General features: G+C 32.4%; 2 protein-coding genes across 4 annotated transcripts; one reads left to right on the top strand and one right to left on the bottom strand.

Moving 5' to 3' along the window:
- Positions 1 to 194: 194 nt before the first annotated feature.
- Positions 195 to 6,526, bottom strand: Stt3B (catalytic subunit 3B of the oligosaccharyltransferase complex). The gene is made up of 15 exons (XM_074142691.1): positions 6,252 to 6,526; positions 5,937 to 6,155; positions 5,658 to 5,835; positions 5,518 to 5,583; positions 5,154 to 5,352; positions 4,611 to 4,782; positions 4,209 to 4,387; positions 3,926 to 4,128; positions 3,642 to 3,832; positions 3,374 to 3,545; positions 2,593 to 2,766; positions 2,208 to 2,321; positions 1,991 to 2,115; positions 1,794 to 1,881; positions 195 to 734 (listed from the first exon to the last, which is right to left on the bottom strand). Exons 1-15 carry the CDS (start codon positions 6,392 to 6,394, stop codon positions 660 to 662), a joined length of 2,298 nt encoding a protein of 765 aa, XP_073998792.1. The 5' UTR covers positions 6,395 to 6,526; the 3' UTR covers positions 195 to 659.
- Positions 6,527 to 6,879: 353 nt separating this feature from the next.
- LOC141461512 (WD repeat-containing protein 11-like) lies at positions 6,880 to 21,665 on the top strand. 3 transcript variants are annotated; one of them, XM_074142687.1, is made up of 23 exons: positions 6,880 to 7,018; positions 7,106 to 7,340; positions 7,417 to 7,528; positions 7,605 to 7,755; positions 8,204 to 8,374; positions 8,458 to 8,641; positions 9,592 to 9,760; positions 11,143 to 11,278; positions 11,392 to 11,520; positions 12,575 to 12,681; positions 12,778 to 12,992; positions 13,072 to 13,351; positions 13,478 to 13,547; positions 14,311 to 14,420; positions 14,514 to 14,735; positions 14,815 to 14,989; positions 15,105 to 15,245; positions 17,764 to 18,059; positions 18,151 to 18,317; positions 18,792 to 18,889; positions 18,972 to 19,141; positions 20,086 to 20,220; positions 21,418 to 21,665. In XM_074142687.1, the coding sequence occupies exons 2-23, from the start codon at positions 7,150 to 7,152 to the stop codon at positions 21,520 to 21,522; spliced, it is 3,534 nt and encodes a 1,177-aa protein (XP_073998788.1). In that variant the 5' UTR covers positions 6,880 to 7,018; positions 7,106 to 7,149; the 3' UTR covers positions 21,523 to 21,665. The 3 variants fall into 3 exon arrangements, with proteins under 3 accessions (XP_073998788.1, XP_073998789.1, XP_073998790.1); XM_074142688.1 differs by having other exon boundaries at positions 20,086 to 20,218; positions 21,426 to 21,659; XM_074142689.1 differs by lacking the exons at positions 6,880 to 7,018; positions 7,106 to 7,340; positions 7,605 to 7,755.
- The last annotated feature ends 6,156 nt before the right edge of the window (positions 21,666 to 27,821 follow it).

Raw genomic sequence — 27,821 nt, 5'->3', positions numbered from 1 at the left:
ATATTACCGCGAGTAGATTTTTTTGTTTTGTTTTGGTTATGTTGAACCTTCCTGCTGTTTATAACCTGATTGCACAACATAAGATCGAGTAACTCGTAGATTTCATATTTTTTTTATACTGCAAAATAAAACACGGACGTATTTATGTAGTATATTAGTTTCACTTTCATCAATGGAGTAATAATTAAAAGTAATTGAACTATAATGATAATTATTATTAAAAAAAAAATACATGTAATTGCCCTGTTGTCTTTAGTATTAGTTTATTTTTTTTAAAAATTCAGAAAAATCAGAAAAAAAATCAAAATAAATTAAACCGTTACCTACATCACAAACATCATGGTAATTACAAAAAAAAACAAAAAAAAAACAATAATTGAGAGTGGAGCCTCTTTATAAATGTCTTTAAAAGGAAAAAACTAAAATAATCACTGAAAATCAGAATATAGCTGAAAATTAGTTCAATTTTCGACCTGTACTTCCTTGGACTTTTTCTTCCCATAAGAAATAAAAATTTGTAAATAAGAAGTTAATAAACAGCGATTCATGCTGTTCTCTCTCTCCCTTACTCCCTCTCTCTCTTTTTGTTTTATTGTTTTGAGGCACAATTAATTATTTTTTCTTCAATTTATAAATTCCAATTCCTATTTTTTAATTTATTAAGTTCTAATTGGTTTCTTTCCTTTAACAACTGTTGGCCTATTTTTGATATAGCCTTTCTTTCTTCGAGCAGTCTGAAAATGAGAATACACATTTAAAGAAAGAATATAAAATAAAAAAAGATATTAAAGGAAAATTGAGAGCTGAAAACGCGTACTGATTATTGATTAGCAAAACCAAATTAAGCAAAGAAACAGTTATAACAAATTTCCTCTGAATGATTTCAAATCAACTTCAATTGATCATTTTATTCCAGAATCTATTCTTAAAATTATCCTATTTTGGTTAATATAATTTTTATAGAATGACTTCAGATGTACAAATAAAATAAAAACAGTTTTAGATCACAAGATTACTATTAATATTCGACAGTGGGGAGGTAAACCTTAGGCTATCCTAAGTCACTTTGAGCTCAAACCCTAAAGAATATGTCTCCGTCAGTAAAAGATATAAGGGTCATTCCATGTTAAATCAACACAAAAAAAAGACCATTTTTAACCTCACCATCTCTCGGATTTTCTTGAAATTTGGCAAATGTATGTATACTATTGGTATAGACTTGGAGAAATATGAAATTTTACTGTGATATATGTCAACTAGTTTATGAGTTACAGGGGCTGTAAAGTTGCCATAAATGGGCTGAAAAACTGGGAACACCGTTTGTTTGGATTACTGTAGAAGCTTTCCTTATTGAGCTACAGACTTGGGATTTGTGACATTTTATAGCATATTTCATGCCCTTTCCTGTGTTATGCGACACCATATGGGTTAGGATAAATAAAGTTTGTTAAATTTAAATTTAAAAATTTTTAAAAAGTACATATTTTAAAATTAATTTCATGAATAGCTAGTAGTGTTATGAATCACTGGGCAAAATATTAATTTGGGATGATAATGGCTTCATTGTTAAAAAAATTGAAGACTAAAGCTCCAATCCGATTAATTCAACTCTGAATTCATGTCAATACAATAATGCTAATATTGACGTTTTCGTAAAAATAAATATAAACACTGACATGAATAATAATACAAACTGATGGAAAAGTGAATTTGGCCAATTGAGATCAAAATCTCCTTAAATGAAGCATAGAACTACCAACTTCATAAAATAAAAAAAAATTAACTAAATTTACCTTTTTTGAAATAAACATATCAGTTCTCTTGATCTTCCGACCATTCAATGGTATTCTTGGACGATTGAATTCACTTTCTTTTTTAACTCTACAAAAAAAAAATCACAGGAATTAGGTAAAATTATTATGTGGAGGAGAATAATTATAACAAAACAGAAAAATAAATAATAATAATGGCAGCATTGTATTATACATACCGATATATTCGTACTAGCCAATGTTCTGTAGTATATGCTTCTTCTAGGTACTTAAGTTCAAAATTTTTATTACCTATGACAACATTTCTGGTTCTGTCAAATCCAGGTGGACCTCTGAAGTCCAACTGTAGAAATTTAACGGATTATTAACTATATTATTCTAATTTGCAAATAATTCTTCAAAAGGGACTTTTTATACTCTAAAATTAGTATTCACCTGTAGTTCACCAAATCTGTAATAACTTAGTTTGTACATAAGGCAATTCAGTAGCGTTGGCGAGCCTTCAGCATCAACACGGAATTCTCCTCTATCCGTGAAATAATCACCTTCCTAAGGAGGAAAAGAAAAGAATCTGATGTGAATATTTCACAAGGCTTTATTGAAAAATCTAATTCACAATTTAATTCAACATTAATGATAAATTTAAACACCCAAATGTTACCCAGCGAGAATTCTGGCTTTGTGACGTCTATTGCCAGGTAACACGCAAAACCGGAGCTAATCTCGATAAATATAAAATACTGATATGTAACTTGAACGTTGTTCCCTAATTCGGGAGATAAGCATTAGTCTATTGCAACTTTATTCTGAAGGAACTTACCCTAATATCTTTAGGATGTTCACCTTCGGCAATTCTGACCATCCACAGAAATTTATTAATATCATCACCAGAATAACCAATAACTCCGCCAAAAATTACCAACACATAGTCAACATCCAGTGATTTCATAATTTTATACGCTTCAGGTTCTGTTGAAGACATCGCTTTTCCAACCTGTAAGAAATTAAAAAACCATTGAACTTATTTTTATTAAATATACCTGGTTTGAGCACTCTCTCTTATCTCTCAGTATTCAAGGTCATGTATAACCTTATATTATGTATATTCATAACTCAATGTATCTTCTTTAAAAGGGTAAGTTTGGAGTAGCGGCTTTAAGTTCAGACTAGTAAATAGGAATCCCGTATACAGTAGCGTGTAGCAGCTACTGTTTAATTCACTGGTGACATGGTAATAGTAAAGTTTGTGCTTCCGTCCCACTCCGCGACACCTAGTTTGGTAAGAAGAAACCCCGGCTAGAAAAACAGGCGATCACTTAACTTACTGTTACCTTTCCTCAAATTCTAAATTTTAAAACGTATTTAGTTCTAACAGCATACATTTGTATTATAGGGCTGTACAATACACCGAACTAACACTTCGAAGCAAGCTAATTTCTATTCTATTAAGAAAAAATTATTAAGTCCTATTATTATTAAAGAAAGAGCCTTTATACGAACAACCTTACATTAAGAACTTTCTAGAAAATCAGTAAATGCTCACCTACTGAAGACTATACTGAAAGGTGGATGTTAAAAATCATAAAAAAACTGATCCTTACTAGAGCAATATGAGAATTATTCCAAGTATTGTTGTCAACCAGCGTAGTTCTGTTGGCCATGCCAGCAATCTGATATCCATAGTCCCACCAGCTCATCACTCGGGCATCACTGTCGGTGTTCTGTGAAAGCCAATAGTATGCCTCTCTAAAGTCATCCAGAATCTGACGGGAACTGAGCAAAGAAACAAAAATACATATTTTTTATTCACAAACATACAAAATATATTCTCTCTAGAAAATAATTACTAGAACTACTACCCTATCTTACCCATCTTGTGAATATGAAGAAAGCACAATACTTGGACTAGAATAAGCATTACTGGTCACCCATGTACAATGTACGGCGAACATTAACAGCATGGCCAGTGTTCCAACAATGACAAAACTTCTAATATTTGAACCAAGTCCTTCAGATTCACGTATCTGTTGTTCGTGTTTGATTTTGCGCAATTTGCCACTCTGTAATATAAACATATAATAAATTCAAAAAGTCAGCAGACTAGCAGCGTTTCTGTTTGTGACATTAAAATTAATAATTATTTGGGTTTTAACCTTGTCATAGAGCCTAGAGGGTGAAACATCTTGTTCTTCACTATCAGTCACAGCAGCCGAAGGATTATCTTCATCTTTAAGGAAAATCTCCAATAACTTGGAGAACGCTATACCGCTCAGTATACAGACTATCGGAGTTAGAGTTAACATTAAACGTACCATAACACCAGCAAAATAGACAGCGCTTAACGCATACAAAACAGCTGCAATCAAATAATTATATTGATTATTAATTGTCCAAAATACTTCAAAATAAAAAAAAAAATTCATAAGCTTTACTTACCAAAAACACGTTCATCGTTCACATTCTGTATGCAGTACCATAATCCAACTGGGAATGTAGTCACAAGAATGTGTAAATCAAAGAAAAAAGAGAACCATGTGGTAGGTTGGTGTTCGGATACTGAGGCAATGATTGGAATATGAATTTTGGCATATCCTGTGTCCCACAGTGAATAAAACCTGAAATATGTATACAATTGTTATATGTTACTTATAATATAGTATAATTATAGTATCAATAAATTAAAATGAACAAAGCAGTTACAATATATAATTTCATTGTAAAGAATATAATGCTCTAAGGGAGTTAAACAAGATCTGTTGGCCTTAAAAGTAATGTCTATCAAAATGGACAACTTTAAGAAAATAAGTTATTAATAAACTTCAGCTACCGATATCTTACCTTCCACTCCATGGTGCGATGATGCCTGCATACGTCAATATTACCACACTCAGAAATACTAATCCCGCAGCTATCAAACTGGCCACAACGAAGAAATATTTAAATTCTGCCTTGGACAGGACACTTTGTATGTGTTTTAAAGCGCCAATGGCAATAATCAGGGCAAAAACACCTATAAAAGAAGAGGTAAATTAAAATTTTATCACTATTTGTTATTTTACATAAATTATATCATTTTTAAACAGTCTAATAAGTTGAAAATGTGGTTGGGATCGTTGATCTTGTCCACTTTTGGCCCTTTTTTAAAAAAAGTTTAGTTTGCCCTTGCTTCCAATTTATTTTCTCCCTTTTTACAACTCATCAAGGGATACCACCGAAGAATTCTTTTATGGCTGAAAAAGTTGGTTCGTCGGACCGCCGATTGGTCAAGTTTGCTTCGTCTGATGCACGAGAACGTGCCTGTATAAAATATACCTACCCAACCGACTAACCTGTCACAATCTGTAAAAATATTTAGTTTAACATAATTACAAAGTTACAAACCTAAAGCAGCCATGTGCTCACTCGTGCGAATAGGCTGGAATCCTACGAATGGTATCTGCATGCTGAAAAGCAATCCCATTATACAGAATGTGGTGTAACTTGTAAACAATCGACTAGAATATCGTCCCATCAACAACAGAATGAATACGTGTAATGGGATTAAGTTTATAATAAATACATATCCTCCCCACGCTGAGACCTAAAATAAAACAACCATTTTCTTATAATCAATGAATTGTTGAGTTTAGCAAGACAAAAAGCTGAAAACAGTCCCTGAAAGTGAAATTTTCAAACTTAAGCCTTCACACTTGTTTACTAACGGTAATAAAAAACAAATATATTGTTGATCAAGGAATTAACTTACCATATAAAAGTAGGATAAAGCTGTTAGGGCAGCCCAGAAAACTGATCCTGTTTTTACTGACTTCACCTGAAATATTTATAAAATTGAATAAACTTATTTTAAAAAAACATAATCTAAAACTTGCTTTATTTCATACTTACCCAAAGATAATATGTGATTTGTAAAGCAAATATAGCAATTCCTTCATTATCATAACTGCCAGCTACAGATCTACTAATATAGCCGGGTACTATTGCTATGAAACAAGCGGCAAAAAGACCTGCTCCTACACTCCATAGCTCTTTGGTTAATAAGTAAGTTGCTATGGCAGTAAGCCCACTAAGAATTTAAAGCGTTAATTAAAAAAAAAAATATATGTTTAGAATTGGTTTCAACTAAAAAAAACAACTAAGTGGTCGTTTGCAAAATATATTGTTTACCTGAATATTGGTGCTAGGAAAACACATATATCTCTAATATGAACCGGAATATTAAGTAAATGCAATATATAATGAATACTGCCGGAGGTAATCATAAGCCCCGGATATACTGTGCCTCCAACTATTCTACCCAAAGGATACCAAGCTCTTTCGTCAAACCAATTGAGAAAATTATAGAAACCATGTTCAACCATATAAGCTGTGGCTCTATAGTTAAACCTGCAATATATTTCAAATCAATGAATAGTTTATTTGATTAAAAAAAAAAACTGAGTATGTTAAAACTTTTAAATAATGACCATCGCGCAAACTCACCATGGATCGAATTCATGGATAATACTTTCAAATCTAATGACCGCAAATAAACGTGAAGCAAATCCACAAACCCATGCTAATAATAAGACTGTAAAAACTATTAAACTTTTCCATCCTGAGAATGAAGATGAATTTTTCTTCATTTCACTTAAATATAAAAATAATGATAAGATTTCTTAATTAATACACATAAACGAAGAGGTTCATTTAAGAATAAACATTTACTGAAACATCGACGTAGCACCGGTAACCGATGACAAGTTTCACAAACTACAGGTGCCTTTGCAATACTAAGGTGTATGATTGATACTTACATATGAGAAACAAATTATTTTTCTATTTTTTTAATATTACGGCTTCCGTACTTTGTGTTTGATACTTTAAAAAAGTAATTATATTTTTAAAAAAATTAACATTCGCCAAGGATAAGAAATAATAGAAATATTGAGAGATATTCTTACCTGCTTGCTTTTATACCAATATAAAAAACTCGGAATTACAATAATTTAATATATTTAGCAATGGTGGTACTAACTTATTAATACAAGAGTTTACATGAAAAACATGTTTTTTCTTCCAAAAATAGAACATTATTATCAAATATACTACATTATCAAACTCTTATCACCTATAACCTTAAATAACCTGTATTACAGGATATGGGTTTGCTTTGACATTCCAACGGAGTTTAATATTCTTTAAGGATTCCATGTCTTTTTTAGTTGGTTCCAATGTGATAAAATGTTCAACATCATTCCTGTAGAATGGTATGATAATTATATTTAGTTCATTCAAGAGTTCATTACTGAGTATTTGTGCAGCTTATTTTTTTCTAGACAAATTGCAATGTTTAGTTTTAGAACGTAGAATACAAACTGAAGAATTGACAACTTATACAATGGAGCAAGTACCTGTTGAAATGGAGAGTAGTGACAGTAGTGATAATGTACTAAATCCCAATAAAATTAACGAAGAAACTGCTAACATTGTTGATGAAAGTGATTGTAAGTTACCATTTGCATCCCAGCTGGTCTCTCCAAGAACGATAACAGGATCAGCTAACGTACTCAATAAGGGTGCAATAGATTGGTACGTATACTAATTACCATTTTATTTTTATTAGCATTTTCTCGTGACTCGTCCTATTAAAGGCAAAATTTTATAGGGGATATCATGGTTTAATGGCTTATGGTTCAAATTCTACCATTTTTGTGATTGATACGCGTAATGTACAAATCGTGCAGTCATTAGACTTGCATAAGTCTATTGTTAAAAAGGTTAGTGCAATTTAAATTTAATTTTATCATTATCTAATCGCGTGCTATAGTTAGTTTTGGAAAAATCTTTTTTTAGATTCTCTGGGTTTCTTGTGTGGAAACTAAAAGTGATGGCAATCCCAGTATCCAGTTAATTTCTGGAGATGCTTCAGGCCATATTGTGCATTGGGATATTACCACGGCTACGGCATTATCTGTTTTGCAGGATAGTAACAAACCTATATTGGGTAAGTTTGATGACTCGTCATCGAAAGGGTACTCAGTCAAGAATTCATATCGTGGCCAAAATTTGTTAAAACGAAGATATCTCTTCCTTCACTTAATTCCATAAATTGCAACAAGAAGTTAAAAATATTCGAAAGAAATCAAAGTGTTCGTCGCGTACTAGTCTGACTCATTTGTACAGAGCTTGGTAATGTCCACGTCGAACGTACTTATATTGGTTTTAATTGCTTTCTGTGGTTGATAAATAAATATCCTTTAAAACAACGCAGACAATGTAGGTCAGTTAGTTAAGGTTGCAGAAAACAATAAGCTGAACTTTTTTCATTACTAAAATAAAAAAAAACTCATTATAATTTAAGGTCTGACGATTTACTATTCTTGATTTTAATTTTAAAATAACCCATCCATAGAAATTGCTGCTAACCAAATATTTGTTGAAAAAATGTACAGGAATGGAATGGGTTCCTGGTTTGGAAAACGAACTGATGTTGGCTGCGCTTCACTCACCATATTTTCTTGTCATCTGGGATATCAGAAAACAAACAAAACTTTGGAAAAAAAGTTTTACCGATACACTCTTGAGCTTTAACTTTGATCCATTCAATGGATCCAGAATTGCCTGTAAGTTAATGATAATAAAGTTAAGTAGTTAATTATTTTATTATTTTTTTTAAAGAGAATATATTTTTTTTATTTTCTTCCAGTTCTGTGCCCAGATTGTATACTTTTTGTTGATGATTTTCAAATAGGGAAGATTCCATCAACTAATGGGCGGAAATTTTATATTTCTAGTCCTCGTCTTGATAGCACTTCTGAAGATAGTTTGAAAGGCAGAGATCGACTAAAGAGACTGATGAAGGGATTGGTGGTCGGAGAAACAAGGCCAAAGTTGGTTTATTTATATAAAATCTAAACTGAGAGTGTATTTGTATTTTTTTTTTTTTTTGGTCGTTACTGCTGAAAGAGTAAATGTTGATCATCTCTGAAATGATCAAAATTTTAGTTTTCTACAGAAATTTATATTTTAAGAACCATTAAGTAAAAAAAAGTGTTTTAACTGGTCTTTGTGAGGGTCATATGATTAGCGGTTAGCTTAATTTAAAAAGGTAACAAAATCACAGGTTTTTTTTAAAAAATCTCATTGACAATTTTTTTTTTGGTATTCAGAATGTTTAGGTGACTATTCACTAAAACATAACACACGGACACTTTCGGACACGGCTTTTTCTTCGTTATTGACTCATATTTGTTATTAAAATCTATGTAGTTAAATTCTTCTTATAATAAGCCTTGACACCAATTACGTTCAATTGTAGGAATCAGTTTCTGGTTTATACGAGAGTTTATCGTACTGGAGAAACGAGGTTTATCGTACTGTCACTACTCGCTACCATCAGCAAGCACAAGAATTATTGTTTAATTTTAGAGTAATCTAGGCCCCCTCCCAGAATATTTTGAACCATTCTGCAAAAATAAATTCCAAATAAATTTTTTTCTTTATTATACAAACATAAATATTTTCTGAGAATTTTAGAAATAAATCACAGTGAGGGCCTTCCATTTTAAGGAGTTCTCTCTTTCCTGGATACCCATCCAAAAATCAATTTTAGTGAGAAAATAATTCACATAAAAGTGATATGTCTGTAATGTGAATAATAATTTAAAGAAGTAAGTCTTTTTTCCTCTTTTTTTGTTGTTCAATGATTAGAACTAGAGCCAATGATGTCGCTAATTGAAAAGTTTTTGCGGCGAATCTCACCGCAATAAATTCATTAAAATTGTAAATTTGACAACTTGGAACTATTAGTATTAAACTGCATTAAATTCCAATTTTACAGACCAGATGAGGCGATGACCATAACTGAATGCTTACAACTTACCTATCACAAATCGTTGCGACATCACCTCTTGTTGTTATATCCGCGAGATGTAATCTTGATCGATCTGCACATCAATCAGACAATTGGTATCATACCTATAGAGAGAACAATGTCACCACTCATACAGGTAAACCTTCAAAATAATATTTTTTTCGCTACAAATTTTGTTAATATTTGGTATTGAGAAGCGTTCCTTGGAACTTATTATTTTGTTACCATCTTTTCGTCTCCTGATTGATGATTATTTGAGACAAATTTATGTTCAATAAAATAGTATTACCGGTTGATGATTTTGGCAAAAAGCTTTTCGTCATTCTCTGTGACCATTCTGGGAAGTTCTAGGAATTGTAGTGGAGCCATTGATTGGTAAAGGATAATTATACTTATGTGTTAATCTATTCCTTCTTGCTGGTAGGGATAGTTCTCTCATTATCACCTCTCAGCTGACTGCAGAATTAATCCGTCAAGGCCGTGGGGCTATAAGGATGATTGTAGGCCTATTAACTGGCCACTGCAGGCTCAGGAAACACATGCATCGCATGGGCCTGGCAGATGAACCAGCTTTTGCAGGTTCTGTCAGGAAGCGGAGGAAACGGCATTGCACGTGTTGTGTCAGTGCGAGGGGCTCGTATGGCTAAGGATGTTACTTCTCCAGGGAGGAAAAACCAAGGCCTGAAGAGCTTTACCCAAGAGCCGCTCTCCAGCATCAAGAGAGTCTGATTAAAATGACAGGTCTGGAGGGTGGTGAGCTTTAGAGTGAGGGGAGCCACAATAGATCCAAAGGGGTCACAGTGGCGTAGGCCTTGAGGCCGCCCTAGTTTAATCTATCTACCACCTCTCAACAACAGGGTCTCTCTCTGTTAGTTTGTTTTAGAAACAGTTGTCCAGGAAGCGCCTTTAGGAAATAGAAATTAGATTTTGCCCTCTCTCACTTTTGGGTTATCTTACCACACATACAAACTTCAGTCTATTTTGCAGAAATCCCTTTTCTTACTCTAACATTCTTAATAATGTTAATTTCTATGGGAAACTTTTTTTTTTTTTAATCTTTTATTGTAACTTACCACTGCTGCAACAAGCAAATATGGTGAAAGAGAAAAGAAATAACGGGAAATCATGATTGGAGAAGGCACCCAGTGGTGTCACTCCAGTAACGTGCTCAGCTACACTGCTCTCATGATGAGAGAAGATCACGAGGCCATCTTCTCTTCAATCTCCTTAGAGGATTACCTGGTAATGTGGAGGAAGATAGGTGTTCTATGAGAGGGTTAGGATGAGCTGCTGTAGAGGAATGAAATTTGAAGAAACGAGTATTGGAAACTTAAACTGAAAATTTAAACGATTGCAATAATTCCTTCAAAATGAAATTAAAAAAATGAAACTAGGTACCATAAGATAAATAGATTGAGATAATGATTTCTGATCTAAAAGAAATTCGCGGAAGTGCTACAGAGATTTATTTCTAAACTTACCTTCTTTCTGTTTACTTTTCTTTGATTCTGCTTTAAGGTCTGTACAACCAGACAAAGAGACGTTCTCTACTGTCTTCATGAGTCTGGCAGTATCAGCGTAAAGATCAGAAGAAGAAATAACAATAATATCACACCTTCACCCATTGATTCAGTCGCTGATTCTCCTAATATAGGTAAAAGTAAATTTTTAGTATTAGATTAGATAATATGGATTAAACAGTTAAAACATTTTTACATTTGTTTTTAATACATCCCTTTTGTTTTTTTGTTTTTTTTTACTTCTTAGATTTTGGTTCCTATTCTTCAGATATGTTTGTATGTTATGATCATAAATGTCAGAGTGAAATGATACGACAGATGAAAGGCTCCAAAGTTTTGGGATTATCAGTAGACCCGATCACGGAGAAACATGTGGGTAAGTTTATCAAATTTATCTCAAGTGCCATCATCACTGGTGAACGTGAAGTATAGGGGGGGGGGGAGGAAATGCAAATCAGAATGGTGGCAGATAACCAATGCTTCTGATCGTCTGGAGCTTGTTGACTAGAGCTTCAATCCTTACAGAAGTTCGGAGAGAATCTCATAAATGTGAAAGTCCACCTAATGATAATACTGCCAGCTGTGGAACTTTCATTAAACCCGGAATTCCAGCCAAAGGAGAAAGGAATATGGGTTCACACCGATACGGCACCTATGCTCATCCTTTTACTCCCCTCAGTCTATTGTGCTGGAAAAACGTTTGAAATAAAAATTTTTTACTTCTATATGAGTGTACAAAGAAATAAAAATTATAATACACTGTGTTATGTAACAAATAATTTTTCACAATTATTATTATAAAACCTTTTTTCCTCCTCAAGTTGTGTACGTTCAAAGATCGCGAAAATAGGCAGTTTTTTTTTTCAAAACTTCTTAAAGTAAGTGGAAATATTTTTAGTTGAGGGTTTTGGATCCATAAGTTATGGATTTTAATCGCCTTAATTTAGCAGATAGTTTCTGAAGGTGATGCCACAAAAGGCTTAAGCAGTAGATGGGATTAAGAGCCTCTAAAAGCTAAAATGTTGTGTAAAAACATTTCAGCCTAAAATGAATTTCTTTAAAAATATTGGCGTTACTAAGAACATCTTGAATAACTTGCCTAGAAATCCCAAACAAACTACTTACGGGGCTGCAGACTTAACTAATGTTATTAAGTACATCTTCAGAAGCATATTGAAACCCAAAGTGCACATTTTACAACCTCTATACGGTTCTGAACTATGGAGGTAACATCAATCTTTTGGACTCAGATTTATTTCCTCTTCCTCCACATCTTCACCTCCACCAAGAAGTAGTAAAAAGTTTTCTTGCTTTACATAAATTATTACTTTCTTAAGTAATTTCTTTCTTTCCCTGATTAGAATTATATTTATTTATTTATTTTTGGAAAGACTACAGCTTTCATTATTGCTACTTAAATGAATTTTTAGGTCTGTTTTTAAGTTCTGGTAAAGTGGTTTTTCTTGAATTGGAACTAACTGGAAATGAAGATACCCCTCGGATGTCTTTATCAGAAATTGTTACACCGTTTATGCCGGTAAGAGATTGGTACTGTTTTTTAAAGATTTTTGTTTTTTTCCAATAATTAGTTGAAAGTTAGTATTTTTTTTATGTTCTTGTTTTTGCTGTTTAGGCCAAAAGTAATTTTAGGCTGTTGCCAACATCTGTATTGAGCAATGTAAATGGCCAGATAACGATTGTGAAAATGTGTCCGCCAGTAACAGTAAAAAATGTACAGCATTTCCTGCCAATTCTTGGCGTTGGTACCAGCACAGGATTTTTGTACATTTATAATCTTTCAGATGGAACTGTATATAAAGAGTTAGCTATCCATTCGTTTCCAATCAGGTTCATATTCAAAATTTTTGCCTATATGTTATACTTAATAATAATTTAGTTATAAATTCCAGTTCTTTAATGTTTCTAGAGGATTAGAATGGACAGGTTTGAAAAGTGTCATCACATTCGCGTATGGAGATGGTGCTAAAGTTAAAAATGAAGTATATATGACAGACATATGGACTGGACATTCTATACCAATTCGTTCAGAGAAAACTCTGGAAAATCCTATTTCCATATTGAAAGTTTCGCCTCTTAGGAAATTCTTTGTTATTGTAATTAAAGAAGGACCGTTTGAGATGTGGGATTTGCATACTTTAACTTTGCTTCGTACAATGAGCAAAAAATTTCCTTTTGTGGTGGCATTGGTATGTATCCAGTTTCCAAGTGTATACTATTTGTTATTATGAAAAATGAATATCCAGAAATCTATTAAATTAAGCTAATTACATCAACATATTACCACTACTTTTAAGTTTTCAAATTTATTTCAGGAATGGTCGCCAATCCATAGTGTTAAATCTATACAATCAAAAAAGAAGGATACCGAATTAGGTCGAGATGGTATGTTCATTTTTTGTCTTTAATCCGAACTAGTTTTGAAGTTCTTAGTTTGGAAAATCAGTTTTTATGGATGTAGAGCACTATTACTGTTTACAAAAAATAGAAAAACACTAACTTTATATTAATTTAGTTACCCACGTGGCTTATAGAAAGTTATGGGGAACGAAATACTCCAAACCAAAGCAAAAAATTGTTGTGAAAACACGAATTTTTGCTTCTCCTTTTATTTCTTAAATTCGAACTAACTTTCTGCTTTAAAATAGGTTTACTAAATAAATTGACTTTTAAAAGTAGCATGACATCGCAAGAACCTTTTTTACCGTCAATTTTTTTTGTAAAAAGAATTTCATTTTATAAAAGTAGCGATGGATCAGTATCTTAATAACATAAGGCAAATGCCTAAAGAAATTTGAAGATATTAATATTTGCTATCGAGCATTCTTCTTCAAACTTGGAATTTTAGACGGAAGTAAAGGTATCTCAACAAAATGCTGTTTCCGCTACTACCTGACATAACCTTCACTAGCTTTACGCTTTCAAGACCATTGCGCATTGGCCTCCATCATCCAAATGATCGCTTGGCTTTGCCAGTCAGACTTCTGAAAATTTATGCGAGTAACAAATAATCTTTTCCACCTATCACTAAAAGAAGGCTTTCTTAAGTTGATATAGTTTTCTTTAGTAAAACTCCTTTCGAGCGTTAATTCCTGTAATAATATTCTTAATCATGTAATCATGATTAAAAAATCATGCTTACTTTTAGGGCGCCCCTTTGTTAGAGAGCATCTTGTGTTCTCCGATACAGAGAGTAAACTCTACCACTTTAATGTTGAGGAAGATGGGATTAAAGATGGAATCAAAATACCTCCAGAGGTAAGTTATCTCCAGCATTCACTTCACACATCATATAATTTAATTTTTTTTGTTTTTTACAGAAAATACTCTGATTTTATGTTTAAATAATAGTCCGGTGTAGGTATGGTCACATCTATAGCATTTAAAGCAAACCAAATAGTACAAGGCGATTCAGATGGTTCGTTAAGTATGTGGGACTTAAAAGCTAGATCTTCAAAGCAAGTTAACACTAATCGTGGTGCAATTCGTTATTTAAGATTTGCACCTGGAAAAACTAACCTAAAACTGATAATACTCTACGCTGACGGCTTAGACATTGCCAATTTAAAACAGGTAAGTGATTTTTTTCCACCACCTATATCTAAATATTATTTTCTTAAAAGTATAATTTTATTTTCTCTCTCGTACGTAGAACACTTACGAGAAAATTTCTCATTTGAAATGGGGTCGAGAAAATGGTCGAATTGTGGATGTAGATTGGGCGAACGCTAATTATCCAGTAATAGCCACAGAAGATGGTTGGATAAGAGTATTGGATATTTCCTTAACAAAATCATCGTCAACTATACAGCAGTATCAGTTTAAAGGTTTCCAATTTCTTTATTATAATTAAAAATATAATTTCAATAATTAAAATTACAATAATTTCTCCGATTGCCGTGTTCATTTTCAAAATTTTGGGTTTTTGTTTTCCTTTAACAGATGTCATTCGTTGCCCGTCACTGTTGCCACCTAAACTTCTTTCTAAAATACATTTTCTGTTGTGTACTCAATATTGGAAGTTAGTACCCAGCTATGAGGTATTCACCGTAAAAGATGGCATTTCAGAGCAGGATCTACCAAGTAAGTAATAAATTTGTGCTGAATTTGTGTTAGAATTCCGACGAACCGACCGGAATAGAGAAGTTACTGTTAAAACTGTTTTCCTTAGGAAAGGTTTTATAGTCGAAGAGATATTAAATTTAGTACAATCGATTATATCATTATCGATTATATTATCAATATTTGTAGATTGTACAAGACGGGCGGTTCCACCAAAAAAAGGGGAAGGAACGCAGGCAATCCTGATGCCCATTATTCCCCGCCCACCCCTCATCTCATGGGAGATACCGGGGTTTAAAAACAAATCCGGCTAAAAATTACCAGATGCTAATATAATAACCTAACAAAGTAGCAACAGGACACTAGGGAGCTTGACGACTCAATCGCCCAGTGCACTGAATAAACCTAGAAAGTTCATTAAGATTACCAGATGCTACAATCTCCGGTAGGGAGACATTTGACCTTCCGAAGACGAGGAATCTAGTTTTAGAATAAACTGGGCACACCTCAACAAAGTGCCTCACAGTTTCATCGGACTCACCACAGCCAGCACAATTTGGCGACTGGATTAGGCCACATTTAAAAAGATGATATGCTAAATTCGCATGTCCACTCAACACCTGAACCAACTGGCGGATCCGGGACCTGCTAAAACCAACCATATCCGTTCTTGACAGGCCAAGGATTTCCTTAGCCTGGCGGCAGTCAGTTCGGGATCTCCACCGTTTCCGATGTTCTTTCAAAATCCACTGTTCCACCTCTGTTCTACAACGTCGATAGGATACAGGGATAATGGGCTGAGGAGTCATTGTTATCAACGCAGCTCCTTCCTTTGCTGTTTCATCAGCAAGTTCGTTACCCGGAATCCCAGAATGACCAGGAGACCAAGCAACCGAAACAGTATTCAATGCTCCTAACAAATTGAGAGCAGCATGACAAGAATTGACCGAAATTTGGTTCCTACTAGGAGAGGCCAGAGCTTTAATTGCAGCCTGGCTATCCGTGAAGAACCTAACATCAGTGTCGGCAAATCCCTTCCAGCGGAGTAAAGTAGCCGCCATCTCAATGGCAGCCAACTCCGCCTGAAAAACAGATGCATAATTACCAAGATCAAGGCAGGTGCGTTCCCATAGGAACCCAAACTGGGGTCCCCAGATGCAGAGACCAGCACCTGCCCTATCCATCAATGAACCATCCGTAAAAACAGAAATGGCGTTTGTTGATAACTCGACAGCCGAAGCACAAGCCTCCTCCCTCGCAAGTATCTGAACCCCATAATTCCTACTGAAGTCCAGAGTCGCAGGGATGAAGTCCCCCGGCATGGAGAGCACTGCAATATGCTTTTTATCCTCTCGAACCAGATCAGCATGACTAATAAGCCTGCCTTTCCGACCGAGAAGGTTCATAGATGCCCACGTGCCGACACTCTCAAGTCTACGAGCGGCCATCAAAGCCTCCCCTCTAAGAAAAATATCCAAGGGAGGAAGCCGTAACATAAATTCCAAAGCGGCAGTAGGAGTACTCTGCAATGCTCCGGTAATCAATAAACATGCTAGCCGCTGGACGCGCTGCAAAATATATTATCAATATTTAGTTCAATCCATCTAAACTTCTACGATTTTCTTCAATAACTGTATTTTTTTATTCATTACTCTTGATTTTTTGTTTTTTTGAACATTTTCCTAGGAAAATAGTTTTGAAAATCTCTGTAGGAACTGCAATATTTAGTTTTCCTCTAACGTAGAGTGCTTTCAAACATGTGTTTACGTTAATAACGATTTTCTGGAACAGTAAAACTCTATTAGAAAAAAAGTCATGCAATCTTGTCAATATTTTAAATTTTAATTTTCGAAAAGTTGCTGTAAGCTTAAGTTTGTTATTTCGTTTTAGTAGTTATAGACGTTTCAAAACTGTAGTTAGTTTTTTTTTTTTTTTTTTTAACCGCATCAACAGCTGAGGTTATTAGCGCTCGGATCTTTTTTCAGTACACTGCCGGCCTCCGGACAGTGTTCTCTCGTTACAGACAACACTGTCCATCACCGGACAGTGAGCTGTAAGAAGCTCCTAGGAAGAGAAAATCTAAGGGTCAGCAGCTGGATTCGAACCCGGGACCTCCGCGTGGGAATCGAGTACGCTAACCACATAGCTAATCCCTCCCCTCTGTAGTTATGTTATATTCATCTTTGTCGGAAGTGTGATTTTAAAGTATTAATTTTCTTCATTTTCCCGCGACCTTTTCGATTATGGTTCAAACGATTTTCTTAAACTTTTTATCAGTGCGGTTATAAGAGAAGATCTTGGATTATAAACATTTTTTCTAGAAAAAAATTGATCTAGTGCAGAGCGATCTAGCAGCCTATTCATTTAAGAGCCAGAATTGTCTCTGACCACCTTTAAAATATTCTGAACCACAATAACCCCACTCTTTACCATTGTTCGCGCTTAGATAAAGAAAAATTTTTGTAAGTGTTTTCATTTTAGGTGTTTAAAGTGAGTGGAAGCCGAGTGTGTTCACTCAACAGATTTTTTTCATGTTTAGATGTAAATGCACAACTTAAGCTACTCAACCTTGGCTCTGGATTTGCTGGCTTAAATATAGCTGAGAAATGTCTACGTGTAAGCCGTGCTTTGGGCGATTGGTATGGTGTGGACTTGTGGACAGTTGCCATTTATTATTTAGAAGTAGCGGTTGCGGAAAAAAATTCGAGTAAGGAACAGGCGGTGTCCATGAAAAGTGAAACGGTTTCTATGGATTTAAAAAGAACTAATAAATATCCGCACATTGAGCCTTTAGATACTTGTTATGATTATCTTGCTGATCCCTTCTCTTATCAGGTAAGAATTCTTGTTTTTAATATGAAGAAATTGGTAGAGTGATAACTAAAATTTAGCCTTAACCATAGATATGCTTTTTTATCGTTTATAGAAACTTCAACTTGAAAGAGTAAGCGTTCATGAATGGAAACGTGGCGATTACAAACATACGCAAAACGTTGTGGAAAAATTAGTTTTACTTGGAGAAATGGATCGAGCTGTGCAATTATTGCTTGAAACTGATATCGATAATCCGAATTACTACAGTGATGCAATCAAGTAAAGACACATTTTTTTTTTTACTCTCACTTGTTCGTAGAATTTCAAGTTTAAATTTTCGAATTGAAGTTCAACTAGAAGTACGTTCTGTTTGATAATTCTTGTTTAAAAACGAATAACCTCTCTTACGGTTATTAGTTATTTCAGGTAAGGAAGGTTATTCCATTTTCTGTATACTGTACGATATTCTAATAAATGTTTATTCGAAGTACATATGTTGCTTCAAAAATTGTTGGAAATATGGGTTCAGCTGCAAATAGTTGTCTTCAGAGTTTAAAAATTATCGATGCACATCGAAATATAAAATTTTAAAAAGAATAAATAAAAAAATAATTATTTAGAGAAAACAAGAAAATATGTCAGTTTTTCCAAGATAGATTTAGTAGAAAAACCTCAAAAATTAATAATGGAAATATGATTTTTATATTGTATCATTTAACTGGCATTTGTTTATTTAGTTATGTAATATTTTAGAGCTTGCTTGGTTGCAACCATACAGAAAACAGGAGCTGCTCAGAGTACCATAAAGCTAGTAGCAACTAATCTTATAGCTAATGGAAAAATTTGGGAAGGTAACAAAAAAATAAATTATTTTAATTTGGAAGATTTGCCCTTTTTAACAAAATCACTGTTTCGATTCTTAAATTTTTTCAGGTGTTCAACTGCTATGTTTAATTGGAAAAGGATTGGATGGTTGTCGATATTTAGTATCCTATGGAATGTGGGAATCCGCCGTTTGGCTTGCTAAGTCTGTTCTTGCTCCGGCCGAAACATTGGAAGTTATGATTAAATATGCGGATCAGCTGGTAGCAAAAGGGGATCGTGTAGGTCCACATTTTTTGTAATATCACTTTGGTATTTTTTTTTTTTTTCAATACCTAATAATAATTACTTTGACGAAAACTTACAGTTTAAAAAGGTTAACTATAAAAGTTGATTAAACGCTAAAAGGTTCAGCAGAATTTGGCAAAGAATTCATTAAAATCGGAACAATAAGAAGAGAGATTTGAAATTTCGACTTGTTTCAAAACATCCAAAATATAACCTACTACCTCGTATATCTCAAAAACTGTTATCACTAAAACATTGCTATTTATACCAGTTATAAAGAAACCTTTCCTCTACATTTCGGTGAAGAATTCATTAAAATCCGAACAATACAAAGAGAGATATAGAGGTTTGAAATTTGAACCATTTTCAAATTTGGTAAAGAATTAATTAAAATCGGAAGAATTCAAAGAGAGATATAGAGGTTTGAAGTTTTAACCATTTTGAAAACCTACATACTTTAACCTACTATATCTCAATAAATATTATCACTAAAACATTGCTATTTAGGTCAGTTACAGAGCTAACTGTTCTTTACAATTTGGTAAAGAATTCATTGAAATCTGATAAACACGAAAAGAGATATAAACGATTGAAATTTGAAAGGATTTGAAAACCCCCAAACTTTAACCTACTATATCTCATTAACTATTATAACTAAAACAATGAAATTTATATCAGTTGTAGAGCTAACTTTTTTCTACAATTTGTTAAAGAATTCATTAAAATCGGAAGGATACAAAGAGAGATATAGAGGTTTGAAGTTTGAACCATTTTGAAAACCTACAAACATTAACCTTCGATATCTCAATAACTATTTTCACTAAAACATTGCTATTTATATCAGTAATTGAGCTAAGTTTTCTCTACAATTTGGTAAAGAATTTGGTAAAATCGGAACTATGCTTTTTGAACTATGATTTTTTTTTTCTCTTTTCAGTTTGCAGCCATATTAATTTTGATATCTCAATCTCAGTTTGAGAAAGCTTTAGAAATGTTACACAATCAGCATCAGGTTTTGATTGCTTCATTGTTATTGATGTCTTGTCAACATTATGAGGTCAACATAAGTCATATCCTTTATTTTGCGAGTAAATCTTGATTATTATTATTATTATTTTGTGTAGAAATAACCATTGCTATCATATTTTGTGGTCCCTTGTATAATTTAAGTTTATTAGCGCCGAAGTGCAATTTTGGTGGTCTAACGTTACAGGAAAGATTGTCCATCTTCTGAAAAGTGGTTAGACATTTCATGAAAATCCTATTTTTAGTATCATGTACGTTCTAGCTCTAAAATACTGCACAAGAGTTAAAGAAAAAGAAACAAATCAAGTAAATATACTATTTCAGAGGTTACAAAGGTTAAATGTATTGCTACATATATAATGGGATTCATAACAGACCCGTTTTTAATTTTTGTAGTAGAGGGGAGGAACTCATGACGGATTGTTTTTGGGGTGTCGAGAGGATCTCAGGATAGCAATGTAACAGCTTTTTGTCAATCTTGAACTGGATTTCGCCCAAAACGTGGCTAATGTTTGTGTGGTTTTTCTTTGAGATAGTTATAACGATCCTGAGGTCCATTGGGTAACGTCTCTATCACTTATCTGGCAGTGTCGTATAATGCAAAGAATTGGCACTTTGGAAAATGAACTTTTGGGAAAATAAAAGAAAATGTGTAAACTAAAGGCAAGGATTTACTTATATTTAACAAATTAATCTTTCTTACTGGCGAAAATTAAAACTGTCTGGTAGGACAGTTGTATAAGGTTTGATCGTCAAAAAATTCACGAAAAAGCGTAACGTTCAAAAACCCAACTTTGACCATTTTTGTTTTTATCTTTTTCTATAAAAGATAAGATTCCCTAATGTTCTTTATAATATCGGGCAAATCCTACTTTATTACTATTATTTTCTGCTACAACCCAGATTTAATAGATTTCGAGAAAATTGTTGACGGAAATTGGAAAAAAAACTGCATTTTCTGAAAATGTTCTTGTTGTTATTGTTACCTTTTTTTTTGTAAACAACGTAGCAGCGCCTAAACGCTTGAACTGATTTTACATGAATGAGGTTTCGTTATATGATTTGACACGATCGAAGTACTTATCATCTATCTAAGAGAAAAATCACAGCAATCAAATTTTTTTAGCTAGATTATAGAAGTAATCTTGTACCTACTCTAATCTAATTTTTATTTAAGTTTGATTCATTTTTTTTTTCTTTTAAATATCAATTTTTTTTCGCCTTAACCGCCATTAATGTACATCAACTTACGAATGCTATTTACACATCACTGTTGGACTACTTACTATCTATGGGTAATCATGAAGCTGCAAGAGGATTGGCCGATCAATTGAAGTTGAACCAATGAGAACGTTATAATGTTTTTTTTTCTTGTTTTTTTTTGCAGCTGAAAAATTAGGTATGCGTTGGATGTGTTTCTTTTTAACCAGGAATTTATAAGGATTTCTCCAATATTATCGCTAATGAAATTAGTTTCCGTATAAATATTTTTGATTAAGGCTCCGCAGACAAAGAAATGTATCAATTTAATGGTTAGTTAGCAATGTTAAAAGTTAATGAAGTTAATCATCTTGGTTTAGGTATTTAAAGTATTTTTAAAAAAAAAAGAAAAAAAAAGAAGTACATTGTTTTACTTGCATTTAAAAAAAAATGAAGGCATTATTTAAGGGAAAATTTGTAATCCTTTAATTGCCTGTGATTTGGCGATTCGTCGGTCAAAATCATTCCGAAGATGAACGATCGTTGAAGCAAATCAAAGGCTGTCTCTGATATTTCCATTTTGTGACCCAATTATCCAATAACATCATTCCAAAAAAAAAAAAAAATGCACACGTAAAGTGCCTAAAAAGCATAATATTTATTATTGTAAATTATTTTATTTTTACAAAATGTAGATTTTTATTTTTTTAACATTTAATGTAGATAAACAAAAATATTATATTATCAATATATGTATGTATGTATCTATTAATAAGTAATTAAAAATCAGTATTAAAGGTTATGTTTTAGTGTTATGGTTTAGACCGCCCTAAAGTCTTGTTTACAAGATATGTAGTCTAAAGGGTAAGTGGACATATCTTTGTCATATGCCCTTTATATTTACTTAAGGGAACCTCAATCGACTCTAGAGAATCATATGATGTCTATCTTTTTACCTCACACTTGCGATTCATCAGACGCACGCATCTCCTTGCCTCTAAACGCATGACATAAATTGCAAAAAGTGTAAACGAGGCTTAACCTTTTTTTGTATTTATATAAATACTCTTAATTTATTTATTAAAGGAAACAAAAGCTTGGTTAACAAAAAAAAAAGTAGTATGTTGCAAGAAATAACAAGATTTCTTGCTTAAGAAGAAGAAGAATATAAAGGAGTTAAAGATAATTAATTTTGTTACAAAAATGTAACAAAATGTTCGTTCGATCTTCTTTGTGTAGGTAGTGTGCAATGAACAGAAGAAACTTACTCAGATGGAAAAGATTAGAAAGATGGAAGTTAGTGCTGTGTACTCCTAAGCGGAGTTCCCCGAGTCAGGTCCTGCCTGCTGATAGATTTACTTTTCCTACGAGAGAAACAGGTAATTTCGTTGTATAAAGGTTGTCAACAGAGAGCTTTGAAAGGTTGTTTTAATGGTGCAACAATAGTTTGCTGCTGGAATCTACGCAAAAAGAAAGGGGCCGACTAAACTAAACTTAACCTTATTTTTAACTCGCACTTTTTATTAACCTTTAATGGATTATATAATTTTTCATTTTCATAAAAATCAAAAGAATAGATTAGAGAATTATTTACAAATGTATTTGATCTGTATTTTGCGTAATACTAAAGTTAACTAACACTTACATATGTATGTAGTTTCAATATAAAACTGAATATAATGTAGAGGTTATTTGTGATATATTATAATAAATTAGTCTAATTATTTTTATTTGCTATATTACGTTTGTACATACTTTGATTTGTAAATAATTTGCAATTTGAGAACAAAAAAATCCTATGAATATTTTTATGTTAATTTAAACAGAGATATAGTTGTTTATGAGCGATTAATTAATGTAAATAAACAAAGAAATGTTTATTATTTAAATGAAGTAATGTTTTTTCTGTTTTCACATTCATAATCTTCTTTTTTATTGTGACAAGTGGGTCACAGAATTAAAATTTTTGTATTTATTCTTCCTCATATACGTAGCAGGAAATAACAAATTTTGTGTATTTTCACAAGAAATATGCCTTACCAATGGACTTAATGTGTTTACGTGAATGAAATCCGCATTTTAGGATCATACGTAATATTTTGTTTGAATATTTTTCTGCTACCGATTTATATACATATGTTTCAATTATATATGAAGATGTCCGGTAGGACAGTTGTATAAGGGTTGATCATCAAAAAGTGCACGAAAAAGCGTAACGTTGAAAAACACCCAACTTGGACAATTTTTTTCTCTTTTTCTATAAAAGCTAAAATTCCCAAATTTTCTGTAAAATATAGGACAAACCCTCCTTTATAATTGTCATTTTTTTTGCAACCACCCAGAACTAATAGGTTTCGAGAAAAAAGTTGCCGAAAATGAGCAAAAACGGCATTTTCAAAAAATGTTATTGTTCTTCTTGTTGTTTTTCTTCTTCTTGCTACCTTTTTTGTAAACAACGTGCGAACGCCTAAACGTGCGAACCGATATTCATGAATGAGGTGTCATTCGATTCGTAATTTTATGTAGGTGTGCTTTTTGGGGGTCACGGCGCTGTAAATCGATTAGGAGAGGAGTTAGCCCCATGTATGTGAGGCCCCCACCAAAAGTATTATAACTAATTACTCTGTAAATCTTGGCACGATTTTGATAACCTTTGGTAGGTTGATAGGGTTAGGGCTTCCCTACATAACATTGAAGCAATGATCAGCTCTTACACTTGTTAAGGAGAAGTATAGCAATCGTTTCAAATTATCAACATGTGAACCGATTTTCATGAATGAAGTGTCATTCAAATCGAAATTTTGTACAAATTTACACTTTAAAAGTCTCGACGCTATGCCTCATAAGGAAGGAAGTTCGCCTCACCCAATTAAGGCTCTTTCTAAAACTATTATTACCAAAATTTCTATAACCCTAAGTCCGATTTTGATAAAATTTAGCACGAAGAAACGGTTAAAGCTCCTCTACGTGCCATCATGCTCTTACTCCTACTAAGAGGAAGTACTGCAATCGTTAAAATTATCAATAAGTGAACCGATTTACATCAATGAATTGTCGTTCGATTCAAAATCTTTGCCTCTTTGCCCTTTAGGGAGAAGTACTGTATTCGCGGTTTATTTTTCTTACTCTTCTTAAAAGAAAGTACTGATATCGCAATTTAATTTTGCTATTTACCTACAAATTTCGTAAAAATCTGTCGAATAGGAAACTAGATATTTAGAGTTAAATTCGGTTTCGTAGGAAACTGTGAAATCTTTAATTTCAATTATCTGGTAAACTACTCCATAAACTTTTTTATATTATACCTGTTAATGGAGACAACTATTGTCTATAATTGGGTAAATTTTAGTAAACATCTATCGAGTAGAAAACGAGATAATTAGGGTTAAAGTTTGTTTCTATTCTATAAAGTGAAACTTTTTAACTGCAAATATCTCAAAAAGTACTCGATAGATTTTGTTCATATTTTACCTGTATATGGGGACTAATATTCTCTCTAATTGTGTAAAGTTTGGTCAAAATCTATCGAGCAAAAACCGAGATATTTAGGGTTAATATTTGTATGTGTTTTATAAAGAAATTTAGGTTTTGTTTGAAACAGTGAAATCTTTAACTTCAAATATCTGGAAAACTACTCGATAGATTTTGTTTATATTTTACCTGTATATGGAGGCTACTATTCTCTTTAATTGTGTAAATTTAGGTAAAAATTTATCGAGCAGAAAACGAGATATTTAGGGATAAAATTTGTTTCTGTTCTATAAAGTGAAACTTTTTAAATTGGAATATCTCAAATACTACTCGATAGATTTTGTTTATATTTTACCTGTATATAGAGACTACTATTGTCTGTAATTGTGTGAATTTTACTAAAAATCTATAGAGCAGAAAACGAGATATTTAGGGATAAAGTTTGCTTCTGTTCTATAAAGTGAAATCTTTAACTTCAAATATCTGGAAAACTACTCGATAAATTTTGTTTATATTTTACCAGTATATGGAGACCACTATTATCTCTAATTGTGTAAATTTTGGTAAAAATCTATCGAGCAGAAAACGAGATATTTAAGGTTAAAATTTGTTTCTGTTTTACGAAGGAATTTTGGTTTCGTTTGAAACAGTGAAATCTTTAACTTCAAATACCTCGAAAACTACTTGATGGATTTTGATTATATTTTACCTGTTTCTGGAGACTACTATTCTTTCTAATTGTGTAAATTTTGGTAAAAATCTATCGAGCAGAAAACGAGATATTTAGGGTTAAAATTTGTTTCTGTTTTACGAAGGAATTTTGGTTTCGTTTGAAACAGTGAAATCTTTAACTTCAAATACCTCGAAAACTACTTGATAGATTTTGATTATATTTTACCAGTTTCTGGAGACTACTATTCTTTCTAATTGTGTAAATTTTGGTAAAAATCTATCGAGCAGAAAACGAGATATTTAGGGTTAAAATTTGTTTCTGTTTTACGAAGGAATTTTGGTTTCGTTTGAAACAGTGAAATCTTTAACTTCAAATACCTCGAAAACTACTTGATAGATTTTGATTATATTTTACCTGTTTCTGGAGATTACTATTCTTTCTAATTGTGTAAATTTTGGTAAAAATCTATCGAGCAGAAAACGAGATGTTTAGGGTTAAAATTTGTTTCTGTTTTACGAAGGAATTTTGGTTTCGTTTGAAACAGTGAAATCTTTAACTTCAAATACCTCGAAAACTACTTGATAGATTTTGATTATATTTTACCTGTTTCTGGAGACTACTATTCTTTCTAATTGTGTAAATTTTGGTAAAAATCTATCGAGCAGAAAACGAGATATTTAGGGTTAAAATTTGTTTCTGTTTTACGAAGGAATTTTGGTTTCGTTTGAAACAGTGAAATCTTTAACTTCAAATACCTCGAAAACTACTTGATAGATTTTGATTATATTTTACCTGTTTCTGGAGACTACTATTGTCTCTAATTGTGTAAATTTTGGTAAAAATCTAACGAGCAGAAAACGAGATATTTAGGTTAAAATTTGTTTCTGTTTTATGAAGGACTTTTGGTTTCGTTTGAAACAGTGAAATCATTAACTTCAAATACCTCGAAAACTACTTGATGGATTTTGATTATATTTTACCTGTTTCTAGAGACTACTATTCTTTCTAATTGTGTAAATTTTGGTAAAAATCTATCGAGCAGAAAACGAGATATTTAGGGTTAAAATTTGTTTCTGTTCTATAAAGTGAAAATTTTTAATTTGGAATATCTCAAAAACTACTCGATAGATTTTGTTTATATTTTACCTGTATATGGGGACTACTATTGTCTCTAATTGTGTAAATTTTGGTAAAAATCTATCGAGCAGAAAACGAGATATTTAGGGTTAAAATTTGTTTCTGTTTTATGAAGGAATTTTGGTTTCGTTTGAAACAGTGAAATCTTTAACTTCAAATACCTCGAAAACTACTTGATGGATTTTGATTATATTTTACCTGTTTCTGGAGACTACTATTGTCTCTAATTGTGTAAATTTAGGAAAAAATTTATCGAGCAGAAAACGAGATATTTAGGGATAAAATTTGTTTCTGTTCTATAAAGTGAAAATGTTTAATTTGGAATATCTCAAAAACTACCCGATAGATTTTGTTTATATTTTACCAGTATATGGAGACTACTATTGTCTCTAATTGTGTAAATTTTGGTAAAAATCTATCGAGCAGAAAACGAGATATTTAGGGTTAAAATTTGTTTCTGTTTTACGAAGGAATTTTGGTTTCGTTTGAAACAGTGAAATCTTTAACTTCAAATACCTCGAAAACTACTTGATAGATTTTGATTATATTTTACCTGTTTCTGGAGACTACTATTCTTTCTAATTGTGTAAATTTTGGTAAAAATCTATCGAGCAGAAAACGAGATATTTAGGGTTAAAATTTGTTTCTGTTTTACGAAGGAATTTTGGTTTCGTTTGAAACAGTGAAATCTTTAACTTCAAATACCTCGAAAACTACTTGATGGATTTTGATTATATTTTACCTGTTTCTGGAGACTACTATTGTCTCTAATTGTGTAAATTTAGGTAAAAATTTATCGAGCAGAAAACGAGATATTTAGGGATAAAATTTGTTTCTGTTCTATAAAGTGAAAATTTTTAATTTGGAATATCTCAAAAACTACTCGATAGATTTTGTTTATATTTTACCAGTATATGGAGACTACTATTGTCTCTAATTGTGTAAATTTCACTAAAAATCTATCGAGCAGAAAACGAGATATTTAGGGTTAAAGTCTGTTTCTTTTCTATAAAGTGAAAACTTTAACTTTAAATATTTCAAAAACTACTCGATAGATTTGGTTTATATTTTACCTGTATATGGAGACTACTATTCTCTCTAATTTTGTAAATTTAGGTAAAAATTTATCGAGCAGAAAACGAGATATTTAGGGATTAAATTTGTTT

Source organism: Rhodnius prolixus, unplaced genomic scaffold (genome assembly GCF_049639745.1).
Source record: "Rhodnius prolixus isolate KJV_2025 unplaced genomic scaffold, Rpr scaffold_6, whole genome shotgun sequence".
Lineage (NCBI taxonomy): Eukaryota > Metazoa > Arthropoda > Insecta > Hemiptera > Reduviidae > Rhodnius > Rhodnius prolixus.
This window is presented reverse-complemented; position numbering and strand designations above follow the sequence as displayed.

Excerpts from the sequence above, each read along its gene's own strand:
- Stt3B (XM_074142691.1), bottom strand. The coding sequence starts at position 6,394 with ATGAAGAAAAATTCATCTTCATTCTCAGGATGGAAAAGTTTAATAGTT. Across the intron at positions 6,156-6,251 it reads ATCCATGAATTCGATCCATG|GTTTAACTATAGAGCCACAG; the intron begins GTGAGTTTGCGC and ends AATATATTGCAG. Across the intron at positions 3,833-3,925 it reads CCTCTAGGCTCTATGACAAG|AGTGGCAAATTGCGCAAAAT; the intron begins GTTAAAACCCAA and ends TTTATATTACAG.
- LOC141461512 (XM_074142687.1), top strand. The coding sequence starts at position 7,150 with ATGGAGCAAGTACCTGTTGAAATGGAGAGTAGTGACAGTAGTGATAAT. Across the intron at positions 8,375-8,457 it reads CAATGGATCCAGAATTGCCT|TTCTGTGCCCAGATTGTATA; the intron begins GTAAGTTAATGA and ends ATTTTCTTCCAG. Across the intron at positions 18,318-18,791 it reads TACTACAGTGATGCAATCAA|AGCTTGCTTGGTTGCAACCA; the intron begins GTAAAGACACAT and ends GTAATATTTTAG.